The sequence below is a fragment of the Kryptolebias marmoratus genome, linkage group LG9 (genome assembly GCF_001649575.2).
Source record: "Kryptolebias marmoratus isolate JLee-2015 linkage group LG9, ASM164957v2, whole genome shotgun sequence".
In the NCBI taxonomy this organism is placed as follows: Eukaryota; Metazoa; Chordata; class Actinopteri; order Cyprinodontiformes; family Rivulidae; genus Kryptolebias; species Kryptolebias marmoratus.
In genome coordinates this window covers 15415589-15443585 of record NC_051438.1, presented here as the reverse complement: position 1 = coordinate 15443585, position 27997 = coordinate 15415589, and the positions used below count along the sequence as shown (strand labels likewise).

The 27997-nt window shown below is 42.8% G+C and overlaps 2 protein-coding genes across 5 annotated transcripts; both read left to right on the top strand.

Moving 5' to 3' along the window:
- Positions 1-204: 204 nt before the first annotated feature.
- kdm3b (lysine (K)-specific demethylase 3B) lies at positions 205-27765 on the top strand. 4 transcript variants are annotated; one of them, XM_017424133.2, is made up of 25 exons: positions 205-547; positions 13922-14086; positions 15089-15202; positions 15426-15531; positions 16099-16223; positions 16744-16803; positions 18218-18922; positions 19023-20193; positions 20308-20524; positions 20607-20821; positions 20938-21090; positions 21194-21301; positions 21384-21511; positions 21595-21892; positions 22002-22255; positions 22587-22859; positions 22958-23129; positions 23264-23354; positions 23544-23674; positions 23778-23897; positions 24334-24357; positions 25996-26135; positions 26305-26481; positions 26582-26716; positions 26802-27765. In XM_017424133.2, exons 1-25 carry the CDS (start codon positions 320-322, stop codon positions 26880-26882), a joined length of 5391 nt encoding a protein of 1796 aa, XP_017279622.1. In that variant the 5' UTR covers positions 205-319; the 3' UTR covers positions 26883-27765. The 4 variants fall into 4 exon arrangements, with proteins under 4 accessions (XP_017279622.1, XP_017279624.1, XP_017279621.1 ...); XM_017424132.2 differs by having other exon boundaries at positions 206-547; positions 21592-21892; XM_017424134.3 differs by lacking the exon at positions 205-547 and adding an exon at positions 9461-10029 and having other exon boundaries at positions 21592-21892.
- LOC108240571 lies at positions 3589-6356 on the top strand. The gene is made up of 3 exons (XM_017424136.3): positions 3589-3875; positions 4455-5228; positions 5321-6356. The coding sequence occupies exons 1-3, from the start codon at positions 3789-3791 to the stop codon at positions 5816-5818; spliced, it is 1359 nt and encodes a 452-aa protein (XP_017279625.1). The 5' UTR covers positions 3589-3788; the 3' UTR covers positions 5819-6356.
- Positions 27766-27997: the final 232 nt, after the last annotated feature.

Genomic DNA, 27997 nt, shown 5'->3' with positions numbered 1-27997 from the left:
TTCATTTATTAAATGTATTTGTGTGTATTTATTTATTTATTATCAGTTATTCGATGTCCACAGGTCTCATGATAAGTCTGAAATGATATTACTTTTTTGTGCAGGTTTTAATTCCTGTTTTGTTGTACGTTCAAAAGTATTTAATAAAGTTGCGTTGAATCTCGCGATATTATGCGAAGTCGCGCGTGACATTATTTTTTTAAGATTTGACCATAACGGCCATAACTCAGTGAATTCCCAACGTAGAAAGATGGTCCTGGGCTCGTTTGAAAGATAGCAGCTCCGGGTAGCTTACAGCAGCGACCGAAAGGCATGCAGGATGCCGAAGTCAAAGAACAAGAGCCCCCTAACTCGGGCGAAAGAGGCTAAGCTGGCTATGCGGCTGCTGAGAGTAAAAAGAGGCGCCTCAACGACACAGACCGACGGAGAGGAGGAGCACAGCGTCCGGGACAGGGAACAAAACCGAAGAAAGGCACGCGAAAAACCGCAAGTGAAAGCAAGATTAAAGAAGAACAAAGGAAATGTCTCAGATGCTTACAGCGGACAGGTTAGACTTCGGAATAACATTATTTGATTGGCAATCACGATTGATATCTTTTGTTGTGGCATATTGATCGCCCGCCGCCGTTTAAAGGCGGGCAATCGTGTCTGTGGCTCCGTGTGCGTGCGTGTGCGTGTGTGTGTGTTAGCAAAATACCTCATAAGCACTAGCCGGATTTTATTGAAGCTCTCAGGTTATAACCATCGCATGCACATCTACAACTGATTAATTACACGGCGGGCGATATGCACACCTTAAAAAGATGGCTGCCTTTGTTAAAATGATGTGCTGTGCAGCTTTAAGGTTTGTTGTCTCCGCAGAGGAATCTAGAATATTCTGGTCGTTTCCTTACGACTCTGTCTGGTTTTATCTGGGGTGAAGAGCGCTGAAGGGAAAACATGTTTTTTTTTCCAAACTCAAAAGCAGAGGATCAGGTGTTGGTTTTGAAGCCATTTCTCCTGCTTACCTGTGTCGTGTGGCCATGGGAGGCGGGCGATCATGTAGTCAACTCCTTAAAGTGTCTCGTGAATGAACCAGTGGGCGTTTTAATGAAACTCTCAGGCCCTGTTTGCACTCAAACGCTCACGTTTTTTCTCTGGCATCGTTTCTAAAAAAGGTGTTCTTCCCAAAACGCCGGGCCTGTATGTGGCGCTGTAACGGTTACGGAAACAGGAAAGGAGTGGAGCGTGTGCAGGAAACTTGCACGCCTGGGTACAGACTTTAAACGGCGAACCCACAGTTTCGTCCCCCGTTCTTGTCTAGTTCCTCTTTGTTGTGAGTCGGGTAGGTGGTGTATGTTATCGTTTGTCAGCCTTGTCTGCTAATTAGGAGTAATAAATGGTTCTGTAGCACCTTCAGCACAAGAGCAAGCACTTCATCTGCCATTATTGTTAGTCTGATGAGCTTGGGTCAAAGGTTAGGTTAGGTTAGAGGCGGAGCTGGAACATCATCGTCGTCAAAAGGTTGACCATCCACCTGAAAAGGCAAGGGTGACGTTTCAAGATTTATCTTTATTTTGTACTCCAGAACCAGTTTTCATAAACATGTCATTTTGGACTTCCTAAAACTTTGTTTCCATGTGGACGCAGGGCTGAAACAATATTAAAAAAAAACACCCTTTGTGTACTCACAAATTTTTGCTTCTGTGTGCCCCTCAGAAATAACCACTGGATGTACGTCTGCAACTGATTAGAGTTTGGAGTCATCCCCATTCAAGACGGCCGCCACAGCCCACTCACCTTAGAAAATATAACATTTGCTATAAATCAGTTTTGCAGACATTGAGCTGAAGTGGCTGGAAGGGAACTATGGAGATTTTCATAAACAATGATCTGTCTTTTGACATGTTGTTAATGTGGATGTTGTCGCCCCCTTGTGGCACTCTGGGGGTATTTCAGCATGTTTGTAAAACTAGTGTGAATAGAGAATAAATAATAAATATATAATAATAAATATATATATATAATTTTAAAAAGATATCTGCAGTAGTGTATAGATGGGGCCTGAGATATGGCATGATTGTGTGAGATTTCGTTAGTTTTCTTATTTGAACCAATATGGCCACAACGTTGTCATTTTTCAACATGTTTTTTGTCTAAATCACTGCATGAAGGGTGTTGGGCGATATGAATTCCTTTATCGTTCGCTAGGTCTTTCATTTCTCCTGCTTTTCTCTGAGCTGTGTCACATTTTATGCACACTGTAACTCTTAACAAGTCATTGATCAGTTTTTTGTGATACCCCCCATCCCCCTCCTCCCTGACTGGAGTTGCAAACACGGTTGTTCTTGCTGTCTGCCTGTGGTGTAAATGTTGTTGCCTCACCTGTCGGCTGAGGTCTGCCGGGCCCCTCGGTGAACGTTGCAGCCACAGAACACGCCTCTTCCATCTAAAATGGTAGCGCCAAACATGCAGCGGACAATAAAGACAGGGAGTTGTTTTGTGTAATCTGAGGAGCCTTGACTGTTCTCTGGACCCAATCTTTGTGTCCTTGCAGCTCCCGAGTGATAAAATGCTGTAGTCTTTTTTTTTTATTTGTCTGTTGTGTCTCCGGCTCCACCATGTTTTATGGAAGAGACATGGTCATAAAAAATGGGGGCTGGCAGGGCTTAGCGGACAGGTAGGACATCACAGGCGGAGCAGACGAGGAAAGCACGATCGAGCCTTACACCGGACGCAGCTGAACGTCCCGCGGTGGCTGATGGGCGATGGTTTTGGCTGCTTAGAAGAAGAAAAAAATGAGGAGGAAGATTTTTTTAAAGAGGAATAAGTGACGTGACTCCACACATTGTAAGCCCAGCTTGGACTATTACTCACAGTTAGACATTTCTTAAAATATTACTAATAAAGCACAAAACGACAGAAATTTAGATGACAAATCACATGGGAAGTGAAAAATACCTTTGAGTTTATTGTAGATAATTAGTGCTACTAGGGGGCTACTTTAGGTATTGCCAAAAGATTATATCACGATATATTTTTTAAAGTATTGGCACGTCTCCATCCCTACCTGACACAACATGCTTGCATGACTTGCAGAATGTGGTGGTCTGATCCACATCTTCTAAATTAAAACCAAAATAATTCCAAACAACAGAAGTGGCTCCTTTTTTTTTTTGGAATTAAGTCGAGGCTCACAGGAGGTATTTCTGTTGTGCTCCGCCATGTTTGCCTCGCTCTTCTTCTTCTTCTTCTTTGTTTTAATGGCGGTTGGTGAACAACTATAGGAAGCATTACCGCCACCAGTTGGTAAGACGTGTGGACCACGCAGCGCCTCGCGCTGCACAGGTCAGGATCCGTTAAATGATCAGTCCCTCCAGGATTTCACGATGTTGCGATTGCAACTATTAACGCAAAATCAAGCAAACCCCGCAAAATCGCAACTTTGCCCAAAACACCGCAACTTTAACCCAATATTTATTGTTTCTAAAGTGATTCGCCACCGTTTCTGCGGTCTAGTCTCTTCTTTGTGGGTTTGTGTAGCGTGGAATACAAAATAACCCAAAATAACTCAGGAAGAAGACGCGACGTCACATCCTGTTAACATCAGAATGCCGGGAGCATGCAGGAGCAGCGACCGAAATGTGCGCTTCACATTTGCCCACAAAAATTTCATCGAAGGGCCGCGCAAAACAGTTTCCTTCCCAGCTGCACGAGAGTGGGGGGGAGCTGTTTTGCACATCCTGCAATTTAATCCTCGAACATAAACGCAAGTCAACCATCGAAAAACATTTTGTGTCTCGCAAAACATGCGAGGAGAGCTGCAATCTAGTCGACAAATCACCATGACACAGGCTGTTCAGGCAAACTCGACAGGAGCTGCTGAACGAATTAAGGTAAAAAAAAGAAAATAACTTATAAATAATGAGCTACGTTGTTACAAAAAATTTTAGTGCATCTCCCTTGTTTACCTGTCTGTATGTGGATAGGTATGACTTAAAAGGAACTATATGTAGTTGTTTTATCGAACGTGGAGCATTAAGAAGGGGTGTTATCTGAAGTAATGCTGTTAAATGCCCCATTGTCTTAAATCACAGCACAAATAAAGTGGAGTAGCAGGTACTCTAGTTTAGCAACCATATCTTTGCAGAGAAATGTTTGATTATTTCTCATTATAAATGGTTAGGGTTCAGAGTATGTGGCCCATTATGTGTAAGTATTTATTGTCAATTACAAAACATCTATCAAAAATTGGTCATTTTAAAAGGCTGCCTCGTTTTGACAGGATTTCTACTTGTTAAATGTGGTAAATATTTTGTCAATGCTTCATTAACCACCAGTAAACCTGGGAGATGCTACTGAAACAGAAAGGCTCAATATTTAAAATATTGAACCTTTCTGATTCAGTTGGTCATTTTGGACTGAAACAGCAGTTAAAGAGTAACAGTCTTTTTTAATTCAACTTTTCTTCTCAGATTTGTGAAGATTGGGTCTCTACCTGCACGGCACTGAACATCCTACTATCCATAAGTGACTATCCCTCTATGAGAAGATTCCTTAGAGATAGAGTAGTCAATGGAGGAGCCATACCTGGTTTTCATCAACTTCAAGAGAAGTACTTGGATGCAGTATACCAGAAAGAAAAAGAAGCTTTGAAGATTCAGTTTGACAAGAAACCAGTTGCAGTTATTTTTGATGAAACACCTGACGTAGACGGGAGATGTGTCCTTAACATTCTGATTGCACCACTTGAAAAAGATGACTCTGGGAGGATTTTGGCCTATCTTGTGGACACTGTTTTTTTGGAAGACTGCAATCATTCCACAGTTTCCGTGGCTGTGGTCCAGTGTCTGCATGAGTACTCAATATGTAACGAAAATGTTATAGTATTCGACATAGACAATGCAGCCTACATGAAGAAGGCATACAAAGCCTCTTTGCAGACACTATTTCCAAATTCCATACACATTACTTGTATGGCACACATCATGAATCTAATTGGTGACTTGTTCAGGAGACCTTTCGAACAGCTCAATTCATTCATGCTGAGTTTTTCACAAATGTTTGACCAAGCTGGCTCACGTGAAAGAAGATACCTTCAGTTCATGGCAAAGAAAGTACCCCCAGGAAAGAAGGCAACACTGGCTCCAAATCCATGTGCAACAAGGTGGAACTCATGGTTCAGTGCAGTACAGTACCACTCTGAACACTTCCAACTGTACACAGAGTTCATCGAGATGGAAATAAACGTGAGGCTCACAAAACAATGTTTTATAAAAATATGATTTTGTACATTGAAATTACGTTGCAAATTGTTTAATTTTTTCTTTGTTTATTATAGGTCTGTGGCAAAAGCGCCCCACAGTCAGTGGAAAGACTGAATGAAATGCTGCACCAAACAGATGTCGCTCAGAAACTCCAAGTCCAAATCAACATTATGGCTGACAAATGCAAAGTGATTCTTCGGCTTCTCGACATCTTTCAGAGTAGATGCCCTGCAACTACCAAACTCTTCAACTACCTTGAGGATCTCCAGATGAACTTTGATGCAAACAAAACACTACAGTATGAAGCATGCGCACAGTACTTCGTGGATCATGACCTACCTTTAGGTACAAAAAGAGAAATACTGAACACAGTGGAGCAGGCCTACAACAATGCAGAAGACAAACTTGCCAAATATATGTCACATGGGCAACCTGGCATTAACTTTTTCAAAGAGGTCAGGGTGTTTAATCCTCGTCACATAGCCTTCATGAGCAGCACCGTTTCTAGCTACACAGCCATCCCAGGCTTCAGTGCTGTCCCTCAAGAAGAGATGGATACCTACTTTACCTAGCTGGGTCCGACTGCCCTTAGAGCTTCAACCTATTTTATGGTGGATCTGGATGTTTTCTGGGATGGATTGCAGGAGAGACTTCCTGTACTCAGTGCCCTGGCCAGAAGATACAAGAACGTGATCATAAACTCGGCAGATGCTGAGCGAAGCAACGGCATCTACAAGCTGGTGTTGTCCAGCAGGAGACGCTCAATTACCAACAGCCACCTCAAAGCCCTGGTTTTTCTTTACCACAACCAAAGACTCACTAATGGTGCATTTCAAAGAGAGGAAGTGGAAGTTGTTCCTGATGAGGACATGGAGGAGTAGTTATACTTGACTAAACCTGTTGTATTGCATTTGTATTTAATGTTTTCAGTTATGGATGCAATAAGTACATGTTTTCTTGTTTGTTCATATGGTATAGAGTAACCATTTTGTGCTAACCCTCAGGGTGATTTTCTTTATGCATTTTGTTAGTGATCAACAGAACCACTTCAAAATGGTCGTGAATGTCAGTTTATAAGTTCTCAAATAAAGCACCTTTTGATAATGTCAATGTTTGTTGGTAGTTATCTTACAAAACTAGTAAGTATTTTTGGTTTATATATTAAAAGTTATGGTTGTTTATTGATTTTAGTAAAAAAAAAAAAAAAGCAACTTTTAGGGACTGAATTATGTCATCATATGATATCACAATATTAATTTTTTTACCGATGTCAAAAAAAAAAGCACCGGTATTACCGCAAACAAGACGATATGGCACACCCCTAGTTTGAAACAAAACACTGGATCAGAAAGAATTTCGAGGGACTTGATAAACAGTGGGTGGGTTTGGAGTTTTGATCTGAAGGAGCAAATTTGGTTCTTTAACAAGTTAAGCGTTCATTTGATAAGAATCGGTGGAAATGAAAGGATTTAACCCGGCATCGGGATAAAGTTATAGCCAAATCCAAAAATGTGCATTTTATCAGAAAGTTATCGCCAATGTAAGAAAAAAGTTTGTGTTTGAACTCAAAAGCAATGACCATAAATGACCATTTCAATTAACCTGAAACTCCTGATAATATGATTTAGAACGCACCTGAAGGGCAACCAGTGCATGTATCGACGACTTTGACTCTGTGTGTGTGTGTAAGGCTGGGATGTTTGAAGCAGAAAGAATAGTCTCGATCCGTATGTTGCAGGCTTAAGACCAGACACCGGTACAGTTTTAGGAGAAGGAAGATCCTTGTTGTGAGAAAAAGAGTCTTGATGGCTCGCCCAGACATAACCGTGGAAGTCAGCGCACATGTCAGCCAGAAAACAGAGAAAACTTCTACAAGGTGAGAGGTCGAGGCAGTGTTCCGGCGGCGTTCTCCTCCGCTACAGGTGCAGACTGACGCCACAGGCAGGAGAACCCCACTGTTCTCCTGAACCCGACTGTATTTGTTCCTTTTTTTCTGTTGTTGTTGTAGCCGAGGGGGTCAACACGGAGTGTTTCCTTCAACCAGTCTGAGGCGTGGTTTCTGCTCCTGCCACCGCAGGACAGAGAACTTCCTGTAGTCCTTCACAATAAGAGCCTGAAACGTGCAAGTATTGTCATCTGAAGTGTTTAAAGAGATTTTACTTTAATATACCTATTGTCCATTAAAACTCGTACTGCAGCCTGAACTGTCTAAATGTTATTTACAGGTTGTGTTCAGCTCAAGAAAATTTATGTCTTAAATGAATTAGCCTATTATTAAAACCTTTCTGTGAAATATAAACTCACTCCAAAGCTGTTGTAGATCTTCGCAGCAGTGATTGTCAGTTTTTTTTATTCCTCTTTCAGTCTTTATTTCCACAATTTTAACTTTATTTTCTATCTCAACTTCTCTTTTTCTCAACATTAGTGCTGTTTCGACTTTTTGCTGACATCTCAACTTTAATCTCGACATTCAGGGCTTTTATTTTGAAACATGGAAACCCAAGGCCGTTGGGGGCAGGGGTGCGGTCGGGTGCTGCAGCACCCCCTGATGGACATGCGTGCACCGACGCATAGTTAAAGAATAAATAAAGATTTTATTAGTGCTGCTTAACTCTAGTGTTTGGTATTATTGAGTTTTGTGAATCTGATGCATAAATCAGCTCTGTTATTGTTTATCTGTCTAAAATCTATCAGCTGCCTAAAACCCACAGAGATTAGCATCAGCTTATGACTGCAGTTTTATAGGTTTTACAGCATGATCTGAAATATCTGCAATCAGATAAAACAACATCCACTGCAAGTGTGAATTTCATTGCTTATATTTGCTATTCTGAGTGTTCAGGCCCTTATTATTTCACACATGCTCACAGCACCCCCAACTAAAGCACGTTCCCACAGCTGTAGTGGAAATGCCTCAATATATTTTTTATTCTGAGCAGTCCTAATTCGCAGTCGTGGGATGGGCTTTAATGAAAGAAGGGCCTCCAAATTAGATTTTTCTTGTTATCCCACTAATCATGTGCTGGTTATCAGTTTCAAGATGTACCACAAACATTAAATTGTTCCTACAGTTTAAATAGCCCCCCTCTCCAGTATCGGAGACATTAACCTGTTGTGGATCAACCCAGTCAGTCACGGCGCGTCAGCCGGGAGAGCAATGCCCGTCTCGCTTTTCAAAAGGATTCTGGTTTAAAACAAACGTTTGCAACAAGCTACAAGAGTTAGCATGTCAGCAGGGGATACGTACAGGCACTCCACAGAGGCTAATTATGTAACTCACACCAGCTGGTCAGGCTACAAACAGCAGAACAGCTGAGAAAAAGTGATATTTTGTTCAACAGGGACAAATACTTTTAACTATAAATAAATATAAAACAGCTTGTTGATGCAGGCATTTTAGGTGACACTAATAAAAGCAAATTAATCACATGATGTGTTTTAAAAGTTTTGTTTTATTATCGTAAAACCCTGGTATTTTTGCTCGTAGTTTGTTAACATTTTAACACTGACAAGTTCACATGGGTCAGCCTTGGTGCAGCCGGTGAAATAATCCCCAGATGTAAACAGAGTCAGAGGGAGAACGATGGAGTCAGAGGCGCCAGGTCGACAGGGAAAAGGTAAAGTTCTTCTTCTCTTCGTCTGAGATAAAAACAGCGACTAAAAGCTGCAAGGACGAGTTGACAAAAGTAGTCATTTTGAGGAAGAAACTGAGCAGTTAAAGCAAAAATGGTGCTAAAATCAGATAAAATGAGTTGTGCCGAATTTAGTTGTAAACAAAGGCGAGGAATGTTTTTTTTTAATTTTTTTTAAAACCCTGATGAGTTTGAGTTACATTAATCCCAAACTATAACATAATGATGCAGAAATTGTGTTACAAGCTTAAAATTCAAATCAAAACATTAAAGCCATAATAGTTGTCACTGATGTAAATGTGGGTGTTGTAGTTTTTAAATCTATTTTGTGTTTGATCAAAATGTAAGGAAGTACATTAATTTTTTGTTACATTGCTCCATTGTATTTATGTCGCTGTAAAACCTACTGAATCAACCATTTTGGATATAAAATACATTTATATTTGACCTAAATGTGGCAGCTTCTTCGTATTTATTTCAGCCGAGTTCACCGGTCAGCGCCGGGGGTTGCAGTGCGCAGGCGCGCCGCTGAGGGGCGCCGTTTCCTGACATTTCGCTCTTCTCCGCAGTGCCGCCAGCCTACCAGAAGGAGTGCGTTTGATTGTTGCAGGGCTCAATGGCGGACGGAGCAGGGTAGTCAGTCGCGTTAACACCGAGGACAAAAACGTTTCGACTGGGCGAATCGCTGGCGTGACTCGGTCCCGCCGCTGCGTGTCCCCCCGGGTGCAGCGCCCGAAACAAGCTTTATTTGTTCATCAGCGAGAACCGAGAAGTCGCTGCAGCTGTTTTCTAACCGTGTTTCTTTTATTTTTTTATATTATTTTTTTTTCCTTCTCCTCTCCCTGTCTTTAAACACTCGGTGTCGTTAAGTTTCCGAGCGGAGAAGTTAAAACTGTTCGTGGCGGCTCGCTAAAAGGCGGCCGAGCGTTTGCGGGCGAACCATGGGGGACTCTCTCGAATTGATCGGCAGGCGCCTGGTTCTGCTCCTCGACGACGACAGGCCCGCGAACGGATCCGAGACGGAGCAGGCTGCCCGGGCCCGGGACTGGCTCCGGGGAACGGTGCGGGCGGTGAGCGTCATCGGCCTGGCCGCTCCGGAGGTTAGCGAAGGCGGGGAGGCGACGGCGACAAGCAGCGCTGCGGGGCTGACGGTCAGTATTTACATGCAGGCGACGCAGCACCGCTGCTCATTATTCTAACCCCCTCACAACCTGTAATGGCTGCGTGTTGTGCTTTTAACCTCTCAGGGGTCGTATTTACCCGTGAAATTTGTTAAATTCACCGGCAGCATCGTTAGCCGGTGCTTGTATTTAGTCGCAGGAGGACAGGCGAAGCTAAAATCGAGGCCGGGGATTCATTTTCTGGCCTTTGCTTTGTTCGTTTTTTTTTTTTTTTTTTAATTTTTCAGCTTTTGCAGTAATGTTCCCCAGCTTGTCGCGTTTAAATGCCCCGCACAGAGGGACTAATGGTGGCTAATCACGGAATAATGTAAATAAAACAGCGGTAGGTCACGAATAAAGGGTGATAGATGATCGGTTTTCACCGCTAGCTGGTGTTGGTTTAGTTAATGGGCCTCAGAAGTTCGTGCAGGGGCGAAACAGAAATTGCTTTGACTTTGTGTTTTGGTCCAGATTGCTCTGTGTTTTGTCAGGGTACAGTCTGATGTAATTATAAAACTTAAATTAATGAATCTTCTGGAGCTAAACCCAACAAGTCATCTTAAATTTAATAGAAATGGGTGGTGGACATGTACAGATTAAGGGACAGTAAACATGTGCAACTGTTTAACTATTAATTTAGTGACATTTAAAATAGTTAAACCATAAATGACCTTGTTGGGAACGATTTAGAGAAGAATTCAATGTCCAGTCAAGTATTTATGAATTGAGGGAGGGTTATTGTCTTACTGGAATAAAGTTGTGCACTTTTATGTTTAAAAATACTTTTATCTTCAATAAAACTGGACTAGTTCTCTTTTTTAAGAGGTGCTGGATCACTAAAACCTATTTGCTGGATGACAGCACATCAAAATAATAGAAAAAAGTTCATTCAGTGTATTATTTTAATGAAATCTTACAAAAGTTTTAAATGTTTTAAATCCTACTTGTTGATTATGTCTTTGGAGTAAGGTTCATTTTGCAGGTGAGTGCACATAAAAAGATAATTAAAAAGCATAAAAAAGACAGACTTTGTGGAACTCCTATGTTAAATTGTAGTGGTATGACGTTGGTTTTAATGTCGTGGTTTACCACAAACCTTTTTGTTTGTTTGGGTTTTGTTTTGTTTGTTCTTTTGGGTTAAAGCTTACTTTTCAGTTTTCCTCGATCATGTTCACGAGTGGACTGGTCTCAGGCAATAAGGGGACATGACTAAGAACTTTAGGAACAACTTTAATAGATGGAAAGTCGTACAGAAAAGAACCTGTTTAAAATGCTCTGCTCAGACGTTTGGCGCTGGCCTGCGAGGATAACAGTTATCCAGGTTTATGGCAGGAGGATCTCGTGTTTGTTTCGGTTGTAGCCGAGCGATTATCAGGAGAAGTTTTTCAGATCGCTGCCATCCAGAACCTTAGATGACTCCTCAGGGTTAATGCCTTTAAGGTCCGCTCTGATTTTTATCAGGAAAGTTAATGATAAATGTCCCAGAGACACGCTTTATGGTTAAACGCAAATTTATGCTTTAAAATGCAGATGTAGATTCTCAGTCACCCAGGATGGGGGTAAAACCAAATCAAGTTTTTGTTTTTATTTTTTTAACCCTTTTTTATTATTTAAAACTCAAACTAAACTTCACACTACAAATCATTTGTAACAGTGTCAAAAACAAAAGCAAAAATATGAGGTTTGGCCTCTTTACTCCAAAGAAGTGTCATTTCAAGCCCCATACGTTTCTTTTTGTTGTTTTAAAATGGTGGTTTATATCTGCGTTGTGGCCCAGCACCTGTCGTCGTGGTTGTTGTAAATGTGTTGTTGCAAAAGCCTGAATTCAGTTACACAAAGCTTAAGAAACATGAGCATTGTAGTGTTTTAAAAACCTAAATTTAGATTTTTGGTGTTCACAAAGTTAAGAAAAAAAAGTTTCTCAGAGCTCAAGATGAGTGACGTTAAAGTGTATACATGATGGCAAAATCCAAAGACAACAACCAGCCGTGAAGGGAAATATTTTTTAAAAATCTCGATTGCACTTCCGTTAAATGACCATAATCTTGTCTGCGAGGGGGGGTAGGAAGATGAAACTGACCACACGGTGGGTAAAATCAGCTTTTCTGACCTGGTAGTCACTGCGGGTTGTTAACAGTTTGGAAAATATTTTGTCCTCTGTCCACATTTGTGCAGAATCTGCAGGTGCTCTTTGAACACACGCTGGTTATGGGATGGAGCCTCACTGTGGATCAGAGAAAACACACCGGCTTTGAAAATAAAAAGAAATAAATTACTTTATCTTTAGGCATTAAAATGGCATCAGTCGTCTCCTTTGGAACCTCTTTCATGCAGTTGTGACAAAGTACAGAGCGAGCCTGAAGAGATGGTTTTGTGTAAAGTTGTGCTGAGCGGCTTTCGAATATCAGGATATTTGAATTAGTGGCATTAAAAGCTGTGCATATTTTCTGAACGTGTAATAATAGTTCAGTTTACAAGGACGTATCCCCATAGTTAAAGAATACTCTTCAACAGTATGAATATTGTGACATGAAATGAAATATTTGTTGAATATGTTTTCTTTATCGCCACAGTTTGAATTCACTTTGTGATAAAACTGTTTAATGATAACTTTACCAAAGAGTGTCCTTCAGAGCAACAAATAAGATGAAGTTCTCATTTTTCCTCATCAGAAAAAGTTTCATGAAGGCCTTTAAATTGAAGTTTTATTAGTTTTTTGACAATGATTTGCTTAAGTGAGGCACTTTGACTCAAAGTCAAATCGTTTGTCTTTGTTTTAACAGTTTCTGGATTTTTTTAAAAAATTTTTTGCGTCTTTTTAAAATTCTGATAATTTATAGTAACAAGTTTTGTCATCTTTAAATTGTCTGTACTCGCATAGCACCTTTCCAACCAACCGGGCCACTCAAAGTGCTTTAAAACACAATCTGTCCTCTTTTACCCATCCACACACACACACACATTCATACACACTCTGCAAAGATAATCTGAGTAAATCATTCAGGGGTGTCACACTCCAGGCCTCGAGGCTCCGCTATACGGGAAGTTTTTTGGTTTTTCTGCTCCAGCACACCTGATCCAAACGGGTTAATTACCTCCATGCTGAATCATCATGTTCTCCAGCAGCATGTCCACGAGTCATCCATGTAAAGCAGGTGTTTTAAAGCAAGAACACGTCTAAAACATGCAGGAAGTTTGACACATGCTCTAATCTGTGCTTTAGATCAAATTTATACATTGGAGGCAACAAGAGGTTCAGTTTCTTGCCCGGGGGTCACTTCAACATGTGACATGCAGGTGGAGTTGAACCTCCAGCCGTCTCATTGGAGGACGACTGCTCTGATTATTGTTCATCACTTTAATGCAGGGGTAGGCAACCCTGGTCCTGGAGGGCCACTATCCTGCATGTTTTACTTGTTTCCCTGCTCCAAAACACCTGATTCAGTGGTTAAATTACTTCATGTTCTGCAGAAGCCTGTTAATCACCCATTGATTCAAATCAGTTGTGTTGGAGCAGAGAAACAAGTCAAACCTGCAGGATGGTGGCCCTTCAGGTCCAGGGGTATTTCATCAAGGTTGTACAGATATCAGAGAACTTGTCAGATCATGTTTTGTCATGAATGTACATTTGAAGAAGTGACCAAATTGAATAAACATGAAGAAACCGATAAACAGGCTCTTCTGCGTCAGAGGTACCATACAGCAGAAACAAAGTATTAAAACTGAATAATACTGCCTTCTAAATCAATTTAGTTGGTTAAATTTCCTTGAATTTCAAGTTCTTTTAATTTTTTGTTTTTGGGGAACACAAAAAGAGCAAGCTGGGTTAGCGGTTCTTTCTCTCATAGACTCTTATGTGTCGTGTCTTTCCTCTGACCCGCAGGTGTTCGTGGAGTTTGAGAAGGCATCGCAGCGATGCTCCTGGGTGCAGGTGTACGACGAGGGCGTGAAGGCCGTGTTGGTGGAAGACTCCATAGTCTGGGTCAGCCGCAGCGACGGGACCAGGACAGCTGGACTCCCAGCCTCCGCCACAGCCTGGCCTGCCCTGGTGAGTCGGTCTGAGGGATCCAGACCCCCCCGCCGGGTTTAACTCACACCGCTCAACGCTTACCGAGCGCAGTCTGAGTCTACTTGCTGCAAGAGTTTAGTTTCTGTCATTAGAACAGACAACATCTGATCAGGTTCTTCCAATTTCTGTTTTTTTTTTCACATGTATTTATTGAAGAACTGAGGATCATAGCTTTCCTAAATGGCAGTAATCCTCAAAATTCAAGAATATTAAAGAAAAACAGCAAACCGTTTCAATTTGTTAAGTTTAATTGTTTGTGGCTTAGTTGAGTCAGATATTTGTTTACTTTCAATGAAGTGTTTCTCAGATTGTAAATTGGAAACTTTATATATTTCTCGTCTAAAATCAACAGGTTTGAATACTGTTGTTCTAAAATGTAGGTCTGAGCAGTTTATTCTGTAACTAATATCTCAATATTTTGTGGATATCATGTTACACAATATATTTATTTTTTTGTTTGTTTGTTTTTGTATGTGGCGCTAATGTAGCTGTAACAAACTAACACTTTTATGAATCAAAATGTGTGGACAAGTACAACAATTATACAGCAGAAACTAAAGAAAGATGCGCTGGAAAAACTAAAGTCATGGTCACAAATTGAAAATCTCAGAGCGTGAGGTTGTAGTTGGAGGGAGTTTAACTGGACTGATGTTTTATGGAGAGGAAAAGGTTCGATGTTGGGGGGCCGCGTGAGCTGATGTTTATGTAGAACGTGAACCGTGACGGCGTGATCGACCTGCAGCAACACGTGGACGGCGGTGAGAGCGTTTAAAGCCAGATTTCACCTGTAAGAAACGCAGACTCAGCAGCAGAACTCAGCTCAATCTGGGGAAAAAACGACCAACATTTGTATTTGTATTCAAAGTATTCACTACTTGTAGACGTAATTTGTCCTAAAATAAAAGTCCAATTACTTGCATGTTTTTGTATTGTAGATTTTCTTGATGGTAGTTTTTGTAACGGGTCACACTTGTTCTGCAGGCTTTCCGCTCGCTGGTGGACAGAGTGGGTTTGGGGTCGCTGGTTCCCGTGGAGTATTTTGGAAACAGGAATTTTGAGTTCTTGCCTGACAACAAAAGCATCCAGAGGTTTGAGGTGCGTGAGTTTTACGTGTTTTGCTGTCGTTGTTGATTTTCAAGACGGGTTTTATTCTAAATGTATATTTGAGTTGTTTTAGAGTAAACAATAGAGAAAAATGAAGTTGTAATATCTCATTTGCAGGGCTATTATGCTTTCATTTGATGTGTTTACATTCCTGCTGTCCCGTTAGCGCTGGGCACCGCCGTTTCAGGACAGTGTGATTTGTGTCGTTGTGCAGATTGATAAAGACATGAGGCACCCCTTGCTGCTGGAGCAGCCCTCGCTGCAGGCCGCCATCTCCAGCTGGCGTACTGACTTTGAACTGCAGGAGATCTTCAGGAAGGGTAAGACCCCCGCTCTCCCTCCCTGCACGCCTGGGTGTTTTCTTTGAATAATGTTTCCCCACAAAATCTTAACTCGAAAGGCCATTCTCGTGCTTGGCATCTGAAATAGGAGGGATAGCTGTAAAAGGATTGAAAAGATTTATTCAGAAGTCCCACACCTGGTCTTTCTGTTTACATTTTACACTTTATTTACAGCACATTATGTGTTCTTGGAGAAGGTAGTCTCTCTCAGAGACACGTCAGCACACTGTAGTGTTTGGGGATTGAACCTCCAATCCTCTGACTGGACGTCAGCCTCCATAGGACTGGGTCAAGGCCAAAAATGAGTCCACAGTCATGGTAGATTGTGTGTCAGCACACGCTGTCACGAACCCTGAACTGCCTCTGTTTGGCTTTTGTAAATTACTCTAAAGAAGCGGCCATCTTCATGATAACACTTGTTTATACGATCTGTGTGTGAAAAGAATGACAGCGGTGGTTGACTGGTAGTTTAGGAGCTGCGATTGAGGTAAAGACGCTCGTCTGAAGAATTTATTTTTTATTTTTCCCTAATTGTTGGTTCCTTAGGGTCATATACCATTCAGGGGCGCAGAGTTCGTGTGTACCAGCCAGAGTTTGAGGAGTGCTGGGCCTCTGGAATGGTCTCCCAACACGACCCCATCTCACACATTATGGAGATTACTTTGGACAAGGTAATGTTTCAGTTTGTGTCTTTTAAAAAAGTAACTACGCAGTCTTTCAACTCTAATTTTTGACATATCCAGACTAGTGAAGGCTCAGTCCTGATACAGATCTGTGAGCAGTGCGCAGTCACGTGGATTAAACAAAGAGCGACTTTTGTCTGGAGGATTTTTTTTGTCATTGAGATATTTGATTTTTTCGATGAATCCATTGTCTTGAATGTTTCCTTATGTGAATAATTTCCCACTGTTGAACGGTGGAATTCAAGAATTGGTGTTTTGGAAAACATTTAACCCTTTCCATATTGATGAGCAGCAATGTTTGTTTCTCAAAGTTCAGTCAAGTACATTTGCAACTTGACTTTTCTGTCCACAGTTATATTTTAGGACCTGTTGTCCTGATATGTAAAACCTTAGAGTAGAAAGGTGTTTTTACTTTTTCCCCATAACCAAACATTTTTTTCTGCTCCTATTAAAGAATGTCATGTGTTAATCTTTTTTCTTTAATTTGACGTATTTGTGTTTCCTGTAGGGAGAAGAGAATCAGATGGTGGATCCTCGGGTGATACACGTCATGCTAACAGATGAGGAGGTAAGAACTTCTTTCCACGCAGCTTTTTGTGGTACAGATCATCGGTTCCAACACTTGGGGTCGGAACCTGACTGTGGGCCATGAAACGCCCAATAAAACTCGAGATAATGTCCAGAAATCAAATAGATTAAAACATTTGCAAAGACCATCTGTTTTTACCCCGGCTGTTAGGTGATAAATACAGTCGTCAAATTGACAGTTTCAGTATAGTAGTTGTTGGGAGGATTGTTTTGACATTATGTCCTTGTTTAATCAACTTATTGGAGAAGTTTGTATACTTCTAAACAATGATAGTTCGGGTCACGAGTGTCTGCTGTTGTTTTGTTTTGTGGGTCAGAAGCTGAAAAGATTGGTTTTAGACGGTCGATGAATTAAACCTTCCAGTGTTTACTGTGAAGATGGAAATCTCACATCGGGCACTGGAAAGAGATGCATTTTCTCAGCTTTCTTTTTTTTTTCTTTCTCGACAGAAAGACAAAATTTCTAAATAAATTTATGTATTTAGAAAAGACTGTCAGCCCTGTTCAGGATTCCCTTGTTCGGCCTTAAATGTCTTATAATATCTTAAATTCAGAATTTAAAAAGTTTTAAAAATGCCAAATATGTCGATGACAAAAATGTATTAGTCCTGATATTTTTATTTTTATCTTAAACAAAACGACCAAAAGAACACACCTAAATTTTTAGGGATTAGGCTGTTCATTTCTTTTCTTTTCATGCAGAGCATTACATGGCCAGGCTCCTGACTATCTTTGTCAACTTCTAACTAAATATTCTGCTGCCCGTGCTCTTTGATCTGAGAGTCAGAATCTTTTGGTGGTTCCACAAACACGGTTAAAAACTAAAACGGGCCGCGCCTTTCAGTCGGTGGCCCCAAGATTGTGGAACAGTTTGCCCTTGCAGCTCCGTTTTGCTGACTTTAAAAAGCAGCTAAAAACATTTTTTTTCCCCCAGGCTTTTATCTCTTGATTTTGTTGTTTCTTCTGGTGGTTTTTGTGTTTGGTATGGTTTTTAAGGTTGATTTTAGTTTTTACTGTTTTTATTATTGTACAGCGCTTTGTGATTTTATGTCTGTGAAAAGCGCTTTATAAATAAACTTTACTTACTTTCTTTTTTATTCTCTCTATATATAAATTTGACAAGGTTAGCTACCTGTCAGTCCGCTGTTACAGGCTAAATGTTTTTAACTGTTGACTCAAAACAAATGAATAATTTAGTGAATCAGCTGCTTGTTGTCCTATTAGCTAACTAGTTTAGCCAACTTTATGGCACACAGAAACAATCTGCCACATTTTTGATGTACTTGAAACAAGTTCTGGTTTGAATAAAAACAAAAAACGCACACAAGCAGAAAGCTGCAGCTTTAGATTTAAAAAAAAGCATAATAATAAAAAAATTCTCCCCCCCCTCTAAGCTTGGTAAAAATGGACGACGAGGGAAGGATGGTGAAACGGTGAAGGGAGATGGAGGACGCAGACGTAAAACTCCCTCAGAGGACGAGGCGGACTTGCACTTGAAGCGTTTTAAAGGAGCGGGTGATTCTGACGCAGAGAAACAAAACTCTGGCGACTCCTCCAGTAAAACTGCAGTGGAAGGGATGGGGATCTGGGCCACAGACGCTGGAGAAAGAATCAGCAGCGCCGCCAAAAATGGGAGCTCAGCAGAGGGGGTCTCTCCTCAGGTGAGAGTGTCTCCTCCAACCACCAACTCCACACCTCAGACGGACCCGTCAAACGCTGCTCCGCCTCGTTTTCCGGCCCAAGTCAAGGAAAATGGCCGCTTTCTCTCTAACCAGGGAGCAGCAGACTCCACCAGCATTATTACCCACACCCCCAATCCTCCGCCACTTAAACCAGCGCCCTCCCCCTTCTCTGCAACATCTTTTCCCTCAGTAGGGCAGATGCCAATCCTGGTCCCTGGAGCTCCGGCTCCAAAGCCCTCCACGTCCCCCCAACCGGATCGAGAGGATTCCTGCCAGTCGGCTTACTCTAAAACAGCTGCTCTCGTGTCACCGGGGCCTGTCACCATATCCTGGTCGCAGGACAGCAGTCCCAATGTGGCACTGTCTACGTCTGTAGGTTTCAGTCCCAAAGCTCCTACCTGGGGAAGCCAGACTGAGGTAAGACGACCAACATGTCACTAAATCAATGCTGGGGTGTCATTAAAAATGAACAGCTTTAGTATCATTTTGCTTCACATTGTTTGTTTTGTTTCCGCAGGGCTCAAAAACATCACCAAGTTTTCGTTTGCCCCAAGCTGTGCCCACTGCTCCTGTATTTGGAGATGCTACCCCGCAGACCAACGGGGCCCCTGCCACCACCGCAGCCTCCCAGAGCACCCCGAGGCCTTTTGGCTTCGGCTTTAGTGGAAACAAGCACGAGTCTCAGTCGCAGCAAGACCAGAATCTGTTTTTTCAGTGCATGACTCAGAATTCTGGCACCAGCTCGATCCTTACAAAGGGCCAGACCCAATCCAAGGACACAAATTACTTTACTGCAGTGTCTGAGAGTCTGAGTAAAGAGCCCCCAGGCCTTTTTAAGCCTGCAACCTCCACTGAAGGGCTGAAGAAGCCCGAGCAGCCCAAAGTGCCTGAGGCGCCTTCAGTGGGAAATGGTGTGTTCAACAAATCATCAGCTTTCCAGGGCGGCGCTGCAGGAGGACGGAGTCCCAGTTTAACAGCTGGTGGTCTCGGTGCGGCCCCTGGTGCCCAAAGTGCTATTAAGAAGAACAGTAATAGTGAAACTTCTGTAGGGGGGTTAGGACTGCAGTCCGGTTTTAATTCCTCAGATAGCCACCAGAACATTTTTCTGCAGGCCTCCAAAGAGTCTGCTAATCCGTTTTTGGCGTACGGGGATAAAATTGCTCACACATCTTTTGTTGACCTCACTGGGACTGAGCCACAAACTCTAGGTGCCACCTTGGACAGTAAGCCGAACTTGTTTACTATGGCAGAGCCACCTAAAGGCATTCTGTCCTCCACCTTTCCAGCAATCTCAGCACCCGGTTCAGTCAGCTCTTCCTCAACTCCCACGCACCCTCAGAGCGAGGTGTCTGTCATAAAGAAGGAACAAGAAGACGGAGAGATGCCCACGTCCACCTCAGGCTGCCCGGTGCTTGGGAGTCACAGCCCTGGTGGGATGATGGAAGTGCCCGGGTCCTTTGACCAGAGCCAGTCTCAGAAGTTCAGCCTCGAAGAAAGAGGCCCGTCGTCTAAACGTGACTCGGACTTCAGCAGCAACAGTGACCTGTCAGACCTTAGCGAGAACGAGGAGGGCCTGGATAAAAGCCAGCTCCTCGGAGAGCGTCCTCATGCCAAGGATGGTGCCCTTCAACAGAAAACTAAAGTCCAGGGGGCTGCGAAAAGCCGTCCACGTAACAAGCCTTTCAAAGGTAAGCCTTGACCGTTTTTACAAACCTCCAAAAGTTTTTTTTTTTTTTTTTTTTTTTCCCTGCTGCTGACAAAGTAGACTAGCAGTAGAATTAACACTTGGTCGTCTCTTCCAGTTGGCCAGTCTGTCCTAAAAGATCAGAGCAAGGTGCGCCGTCTGAAGCAGTCTGGAGAGTCCTTCCTCCAAGATGGCTCCTGCATCAGCGTGGCTCCTCACTTGCACAAGTGCCGCGAGTGTCGACTGGAGCGTTACCGTAAATATCGAACCACAGACGACGACAGCGACGAAGAAGACGACCCAAATGTAGCCTGTCGTTTCTTCCACTTCAGGAGGTATCGCATCGGTTTTATGGAAATAAAGAAAATATTTTAGCTTTATTTCTAAATACCTATTTATTTTTTTGTCTGCAACCAGGTTGGCATTCACACGTAAAGGCATATTGCGTGTGGAAGGCTTCCTAAGTCCTCAGCAGAGTGACGCCATGGCTATGGGACTGTGGTTGCCTGCACCAGCGATACAAGAGGGTCTTGACCTCGATACATCCAAGTACATCCTGGCCAACGTGGGAGACCAGTTCTGTCAGTTGGTCATGTCTGAGAAGGAGGCCATGATGATGGTGGAGCCTCACCGTGAGTAAAGAGTCATCACACATTAAACCATTTTTTATTTTACTTCTCCCGTGTTTTGTGTCTGTTAGAAGTTTCTGCCCTGTCTTTAATACGGCTGTTGTTTCACTGTCTTTCAGAAAAAGTGGCGTGGAAACGGGCTGTGCGAGGAGTCCGAGAAATGTGCGACGTGTGTGAGACCACGTTGTTTAACATCCACTGGGTTTGTCGCAAGTGTGGCTTTGGAGTGTGTCTGGACTGCTATCGGCTGCGCAGGAACAGGCCGAGAGAAGGTTACTTATTACAATCAGAGCGGAAGACCTCGGTGTTCTATTTACTTCCGTGTTATTGAGAGAGCGGGAACAGAATAAGTTATTGTGTGGTTTTTTTATTCAGATGTGGATGAAACGCCAGAAGATGAGGTTTTCTCTTGGTTAAAGTGCGCCAAAGGTCAGCCTCATGAGCCACAAAACCTCATGCCGACTCAAATAATACCCGGAACAGGTAACGTACACATCATGTGTGAGTCATAAATCTATAAATGACAAACATACAGATGTAATGGAGTTTGTTTGTTTTCCTTCAGCTCTTTACAACATAGGCGACATGGTGCACGCTGCAAGAGGCAAGTGGGGAATAAAAGCCAACTGTCCCTGCGCCAGTCGGCACACAAAGTCTTTGGTGCGCCCCACTGCCCCCAATGGCATTTCACAGGTATGCTTGTGTGACATTTGTTTACTTCTGTTTGTGTTTTTAAGCTTCTTTTTAACTCCATGTTTTTGTGCTTATCCCAGCAGTCTGCAACAAGCAGTGCAGGTGGCCTCACAGCTGCAGCCCCTGGTGCTAGCACTACTCCAAAACCAGAGGGAGAAACGTTAGTGATCAAAACAGAGCCTACGCAAACAGCTACGCCCTCAGATACTGGGGGTGGGGAGGTTGTGGGTAGTAGCAGTAACTCCATTAGCAGTACCTCCTCTCCCTGTAATGTCACTCAGTCCCCTACCAAGGACCTGCGCTCGTCAGGAGAGGGCAACAGTTCTGCGCTGCATTGGCTGGCAGACCTGGCAACACAGAAAGCCAGGGATGACACCAAGGGTAAGGAGGAAATGGAAGGTGTTGAGTTGGTCATCTGTGGGTGTGCAGGATGTTCACATCAGCTTCGGATTTAAAGTTGAGCCGCCGTCTTTCTGTCATTTTCTTCCAGAATCCGGTTCGCTTCGCTCCATGATGAGCCGAGAAAGTCGGCCTCCCTTCGGCCTGGACTCCCTCAGTGCTCTCTCAAAGCCGTCTGCTTCCAGCCCGAAGCTGTTCAACAGCTTGTTACTCGGCCCCAGCATGACCCAGTCCAAACCCGAGGGGTCAAGCCTCCGCGACTTGCTCAACTCCGGACCGGGCAAGCTGCCTCAAGGCCCCGGAGAGAGCGGGGTCCCCTTCCCCTCAGTTTTTACCTCAGCGAGTGTACGTTAAAGTTTGGTCTCTCTGTCTAGTTTTATGAACCTTGAATACCTACTTCACCAAAGAGTTAAGAGTCTTTTCAGATCACTTAAAAAACAAATTTTCTGCATTTATGATCTAAAATGTACACGATCACAGATGTCTTTTACATATTTATAGTCATAACTTTACCACCAAGAGGAGCAGTAACTTGTCTACAGATTATAGTTACTGCCATCTACTGGTGGTTTAATTACTCTTTAGACCGTAAATGTCAAAATATAAACTTGTAAAAAGAATACCGACATTCAAAGTGTGCATCAGTGTAACCCAGAGCTTTTCCTTGGTCATTTAGAGTGACAAAATGAAGAGCAGCCTCCCAAACTTCCTGGATCACATCATCGCCTCAGTTGTGGAGACCAAGAAGGCAGAGGGCCGTCGCTCGGGGTCCTCTGAAGGCAGCGAGCTTAGCGTGTTGGGCGCTCGTAAAGATGGCGTTATGGGTCTCAGTGTTTTGGAACCACATACCTCACACTCTTGGCTCTGTGATGGGCGACTCCTTTGCCTGCAGGATCCCAGCAACAGCAACAACTGGAAGATCTTCAGAGAGTGCTGGAAGCAAGGCCAAGTAAGCATCAGGAGCAGCGCAGCTCCATACTTTCCACAGAATGAAGTCACTTGCGTCTGACTTTTCTTTTTTTTTTATTTTCTCCCCTTCGTTCCCAGCCTGTGTTGGTGTCTGGGATACACAAACGCCTGAAAACGGAATTGTGGCGGCCCGAGGCTTTCAGCGAGGAGTTTGGAGACCAGGATGTAGACCTGGTGAATTGCAGGAGCTGCGCTATTATTTCTGACGTAAAGGTGCGAGACTTCTGGGACGGCTTTCAGACCATCTCAAGTGAGTACACAAACGTGTTGTTTTCTCTTAACTGACCGTACTGGTTTGAAATTGTTTATATACAGTCACATTTTAAGGGCTTGCTTGTCTCTGGTGTCAGCAGAATGTCTCCAATGTATTTTCTGTGGTTGCAGAGCGACTACAAGACAGCGACGGCAGGCCGATGGTGTTAAAGTTAAAGGACTGGCCTCCAGGTGAAGACTTTAGGGACATGATGCCAACAAGGTGAGAACCTAAACCTGTATGTGTTGAGACATTCTGACTCTGAGACAGTAATTTGACTTGTTGACCCACCATGTGCTATTTGGTGTATTTATTGTACAAGCTTCACCATTCTGTTGTTTAATAAATGCTTTCATGTATAATTTGTAAGATTTTATTGTGTAAGTCCTTCTGTATGATGTGACTTCCTAGGTTTAATGATTTGATGGAAAACCTCCCTTTGCCCGAGTACACAAAAAGAGACGGTCGTCTAAACCTCGCTGCACGCTTGCCCAACTTTTTCGTGCGTCCTGACCTCGGACCAAAGATGTACAACGCCTACGGTAAAAGAGCTCGTCCGGTCGAGTTCGGTTTCTCTGGCTGTGTTCAGTGTACACTTGTCTTCACCTTCCCTCTTTTTTTTCCTGACTCCCTTTCGGTCTGCAGGCTTGATCTCCGCTGACGACAGAAAGGTCGGAACCACTAACCTTCATTTGGACGTGTCTGATGCTGTCAACGTCATGGTTTATGTCGGCATCCCTCTTGGAGAGAATAACCACGAGGAAGGTCAGTAGACGTGAAGACGTTTTGTTTCTGCCTCCCTCATCTCTCTCTCACGCACGTTCACTCTCATTTAATGCACATTCATACCAGGACACTTTAACATTATTCCATCTGGCAAATGATATAGAAGTTACTGCTCCTCGTTCATTAAAGAATTCATTTTACAGTATTTCATATAGGTTGTTGGTGCTTTCTTCCCTGTGTCAAATTCAATTTATTATAAAATCACTTAATTTTTTCCCCCACAAGCTTAATATCGCTCACATATTTGAATTAACATAACCTGAATAGTCATGCAAATATCATAAATTTGCCAAAAGATATGATTAGACTGAAAAGGTTTAGTTTGTTCCAGGCTTGACGAGCTTGGAAAAGACACTGGAGAGACCCTCCAGTGGGTCTCACTTATTTACATTGTGGCAAAATTTCTCCTTCACAGAGGCAGAAATCTCTGGATACAAAGGTCTGTAGCCTTTCAGTTGTATCACTTGCGTAGCATGCCCTTCTTCTTGACTAACTCTCCTCCTTCACTCTTGCGTACCATCCTTGTGTTATTATTGTGTAAAGGGGCCAGAGCACAGGGACCCATTCCTCAGTTTGTTTTGTTGCATGTCTCATACAATTCTGTAGATTTCTGTGTGATCTAATCTGCAAACAAACAATTTAATTGCATCTGTAGCCTTTTTTTTTAAATGTTGATTTCAAGGGTTGCTTTTTAAACTGCTCCAAAGAAATTCTGTGAACTGACCCGGGTTTAGTCGAGTACCTGTTGCACTGGGGCTGTCCTCACTTCCTGTTTACTGTGGGTGTGCGGTGCTCTGGCCCTGAAACTGTGGGAGAGTAGTTTGAATGAAGGGCATCTAGAGCTGGCATCCTTATTCCCACGCAGTCTTCTTTTCACCCACTGAGACACACACACACACACAAAAAGGAATGGGTTGTTGTTAGGATCACTACACTTCATTGTGGTAAAGTTACCTGTGTTTTAAACATTAGTTACTTTGGAGATCCTCGTGTGGAGCTGTTGCACTGAACGAGTCGCCTCGACTCTGCCAGGAGCTGTATTAATCTGGGCAATGGAAATCAAAACCACCCAGTTCTGTCGTCTTTGCAAAGCCATTTCAGAAACCCTAACAATTCAGTAGTTAAACAAGACGTCTGTATCTTTTAAGGTGTTCGTTTTAGCTGCTCTACAAGTCAAAGAGTAGGCTGTGGGTGTGAACGTTGTGTCAGTAAATGTGATTGTGTAGTCCGTAAACTGTTTTTATTTGCTTCAGTGGTTCTCAACTAGTCTGGTCCCAGAAGCCACGTTACATTAGTAGTTAGCCACGTTGAACTTGATCACATTAGGCCACCTTTGTGTTCCTGTTTTCATCAGAGTTGGTACTAATGATCTCCAGGCTCAGTCACAGAAGTAATATAGATGATGTTGTTTTTACTTTAGCAACACTTTGAAGCATCCAAACCAAACTCAGGACATTGACTGCCATTTTTTTAGTTTTGTTTGATTTATCCTCTGGCACCGTCACACTCCAGACATGATCGGATGGTCAGGTTGCCCGAGCAGCTGTGCGTGCTGAGATGCCGGGCCTCTTCCCGGGGTTTCACAGCTCCTATTAGTCTGAATAAATTCTCCGGCGATAAACCTCGAGCACAATAAAATACCCGCTGCTTTTGTGCTAACATCCTCATTACACAGTCCCACACAGAATCTGAAGAAAAGCCTGAAGGAGGTGAGCGCCCTCTGGAATAAAACTTAGACCCATGTTTTTGAGAAACACTTCAAGTCACGAAGGGCCAGTTGAGAACCACAGCACTGCATCATTTTTGTCCAAATGTACGATAAATGATGATAAAATAAAATGTAACAGCCTGATCATTGTTTCAGGTATAATAATGCAGTTCTTTAAAGTGAGATAAAAGCTGTAGAGTTGAAGAAACATTAACAACTTTTAACATCTTCATTTATTTGACAAGATAAAGAAAATCAGCCTGAAACACATATCCTGCAGACTAAACCTTCTAGTTCTTATAGACTAATAACGAACGTTTGGTATCTTGTATGTTTTTGTTTGTATTTGCTCTATTTTTCGGTCTTCAGAGGTCATGATCACTATAGAGGAGGGAGATGTGGATGAAATGACGAAGAGGAGGGTGCACGAGGGGAAGGAGAAACCCGGGGCTCTGTGGCACATCTACGCCGCCAAAGACGCTGAGAAGATTCGAGAATTGCTCCGCAAGGTCAGCAGCCAGGAGATTTCTCTTTTACTTGGCGTCAGTCTTGAACCTACACTATTAATTGGCATTTTAAGGACGTTATTAAAGGTCCCTTACAGCCAAATTATTGTAGCAAACCAAAAAATGAGCTTTTCGTGTTTTCTAAGCCGTGTCTCGTCTTTGCATGCGTCAGGTGGGAGAAGAACAAGGTCAAGAGAACCCTCCAGACCACGACCCTATTCACGACCAGAGCTGGTACCTGGACCAGGGGCTCCGACGGCGTCTTTATGAGGAGTACGGCGTCCAGGGCTGGGCCATTGTTCAGTTCTTAGGAGACGCCGTGTTTATCCCTGCTGGAGCGCCACACCAGGTCAGCATGAAGGCAGTGTCTGCATACGTGTGTGTGACTTCTGATCGGTGTTCTCCTTTCAGTAACATCCGGGCTTTTCCCGGGTTTTTCCTGCTTTCAGGTCCACAACCTGTACAGCTGTATCAAGGCGGCAGAGGACTTTGTGTCTCCTGAGCACGTGAGGCACTGTTTCAGACTGACGCAGGAGTTCAGGCACCTTTCTACAACTCACACAAACCACGAAGACAAGCTACAGGTTGGCGTTTGACCATCGAAGTGTCTCTGTTTCATCGTCCCTGCCAGGGCTCAGTAAATGCTTACAGTTACGGTCCTCTCCTCAGGTGAAGAACATCATCTATCACGCCGTGAAGGACGCCGTCGGGACGCTGAAGGCACATGAACCGAAACTGGCGCGCCCGTAGACCTTCCCCGGGAAGACCACTCCTCTACATGCACCCACGGCACACATCCCACATGTACACGTCAAAGCTGCAGCGTACACGTTTTTTGAAGATGGTGTATGTTGTTTGAGCAGTGAAGGTTTGAGTTTGGGGAAAGAGAACATTTCATTTGATTGGGGAGGGGAGGGGGGGGGCGGGTTTAGACAGGGAGGGGCTAATCAGAGCTACGATGAAGACAGTTTCTTCATCGCTGTAACACAGTATGCTCAAACTTGTCTAGTTGTTTTTCAAGTTTTTCTTTTTTCTTTTTGTTTTTCTTTTTTGTTTTTGGATTAACATTGTATTTATGGTCAGTGTGTTCTGTTGTTTTCATTGTATATGTAAGATGTTTGATTGATGGAGGTAAAAAGCTGCCGTGCCTTTGGAGCAGAGGTTCATCTACAAATAAAGCAACTGACGAAATGTGAGTACTGGGTTAACTTTTCCTACTTGGATGACGTTATTTTCCTCAATAGAATCTGTTTTGGTAGTTCTTTTGTTTTAAGTTTTCAAACCGCTGATTGTTTTTGTCGTCACTGGCTGAAATGAATTCACGAAGCAGCCAGTCAAGGGAAGCAGACCAAAGTTTTGTATCTTTAGTTTCTTATTTCACTTTTAGAGTAAGAAATTTCTTTTTATGCACAAGTTAATGATCTGTAGAGCTTCAGAGACGGCAGTTTTGGTTTCTTTTCTTTCTTTTTTTTTAATCTTTGTCCCAGGGTGTTGATGAACTGCAGACTTCCAAGAACATTGTTAAAGAATCACAGTTGCAGCTGAACAGAACTACTGGCCATTAACATTGTATCAATATATATATTGATCTTAGCAGTCTGATTTTTTTCACAATAAAATTGACAAAAGCGGCTTTGTCGAATGTTTATTTAAAAAGTCCTTTATTTTATTCAAAAGATCAAGATTCAACTAAATGCCTACGTTTGGACCTCCACTCGTGTGATTTTAATCTAAAAATGCAGATTACAGCAATAGAGTTTGAACACAACATGATGAACGGTCATCAGTGTCAACTTACGTTAGGATTTTTGGAAGATTTTTCAGCAAATGTATTTAGAGGGGGAAAAAAAACAAACCCATTCCAC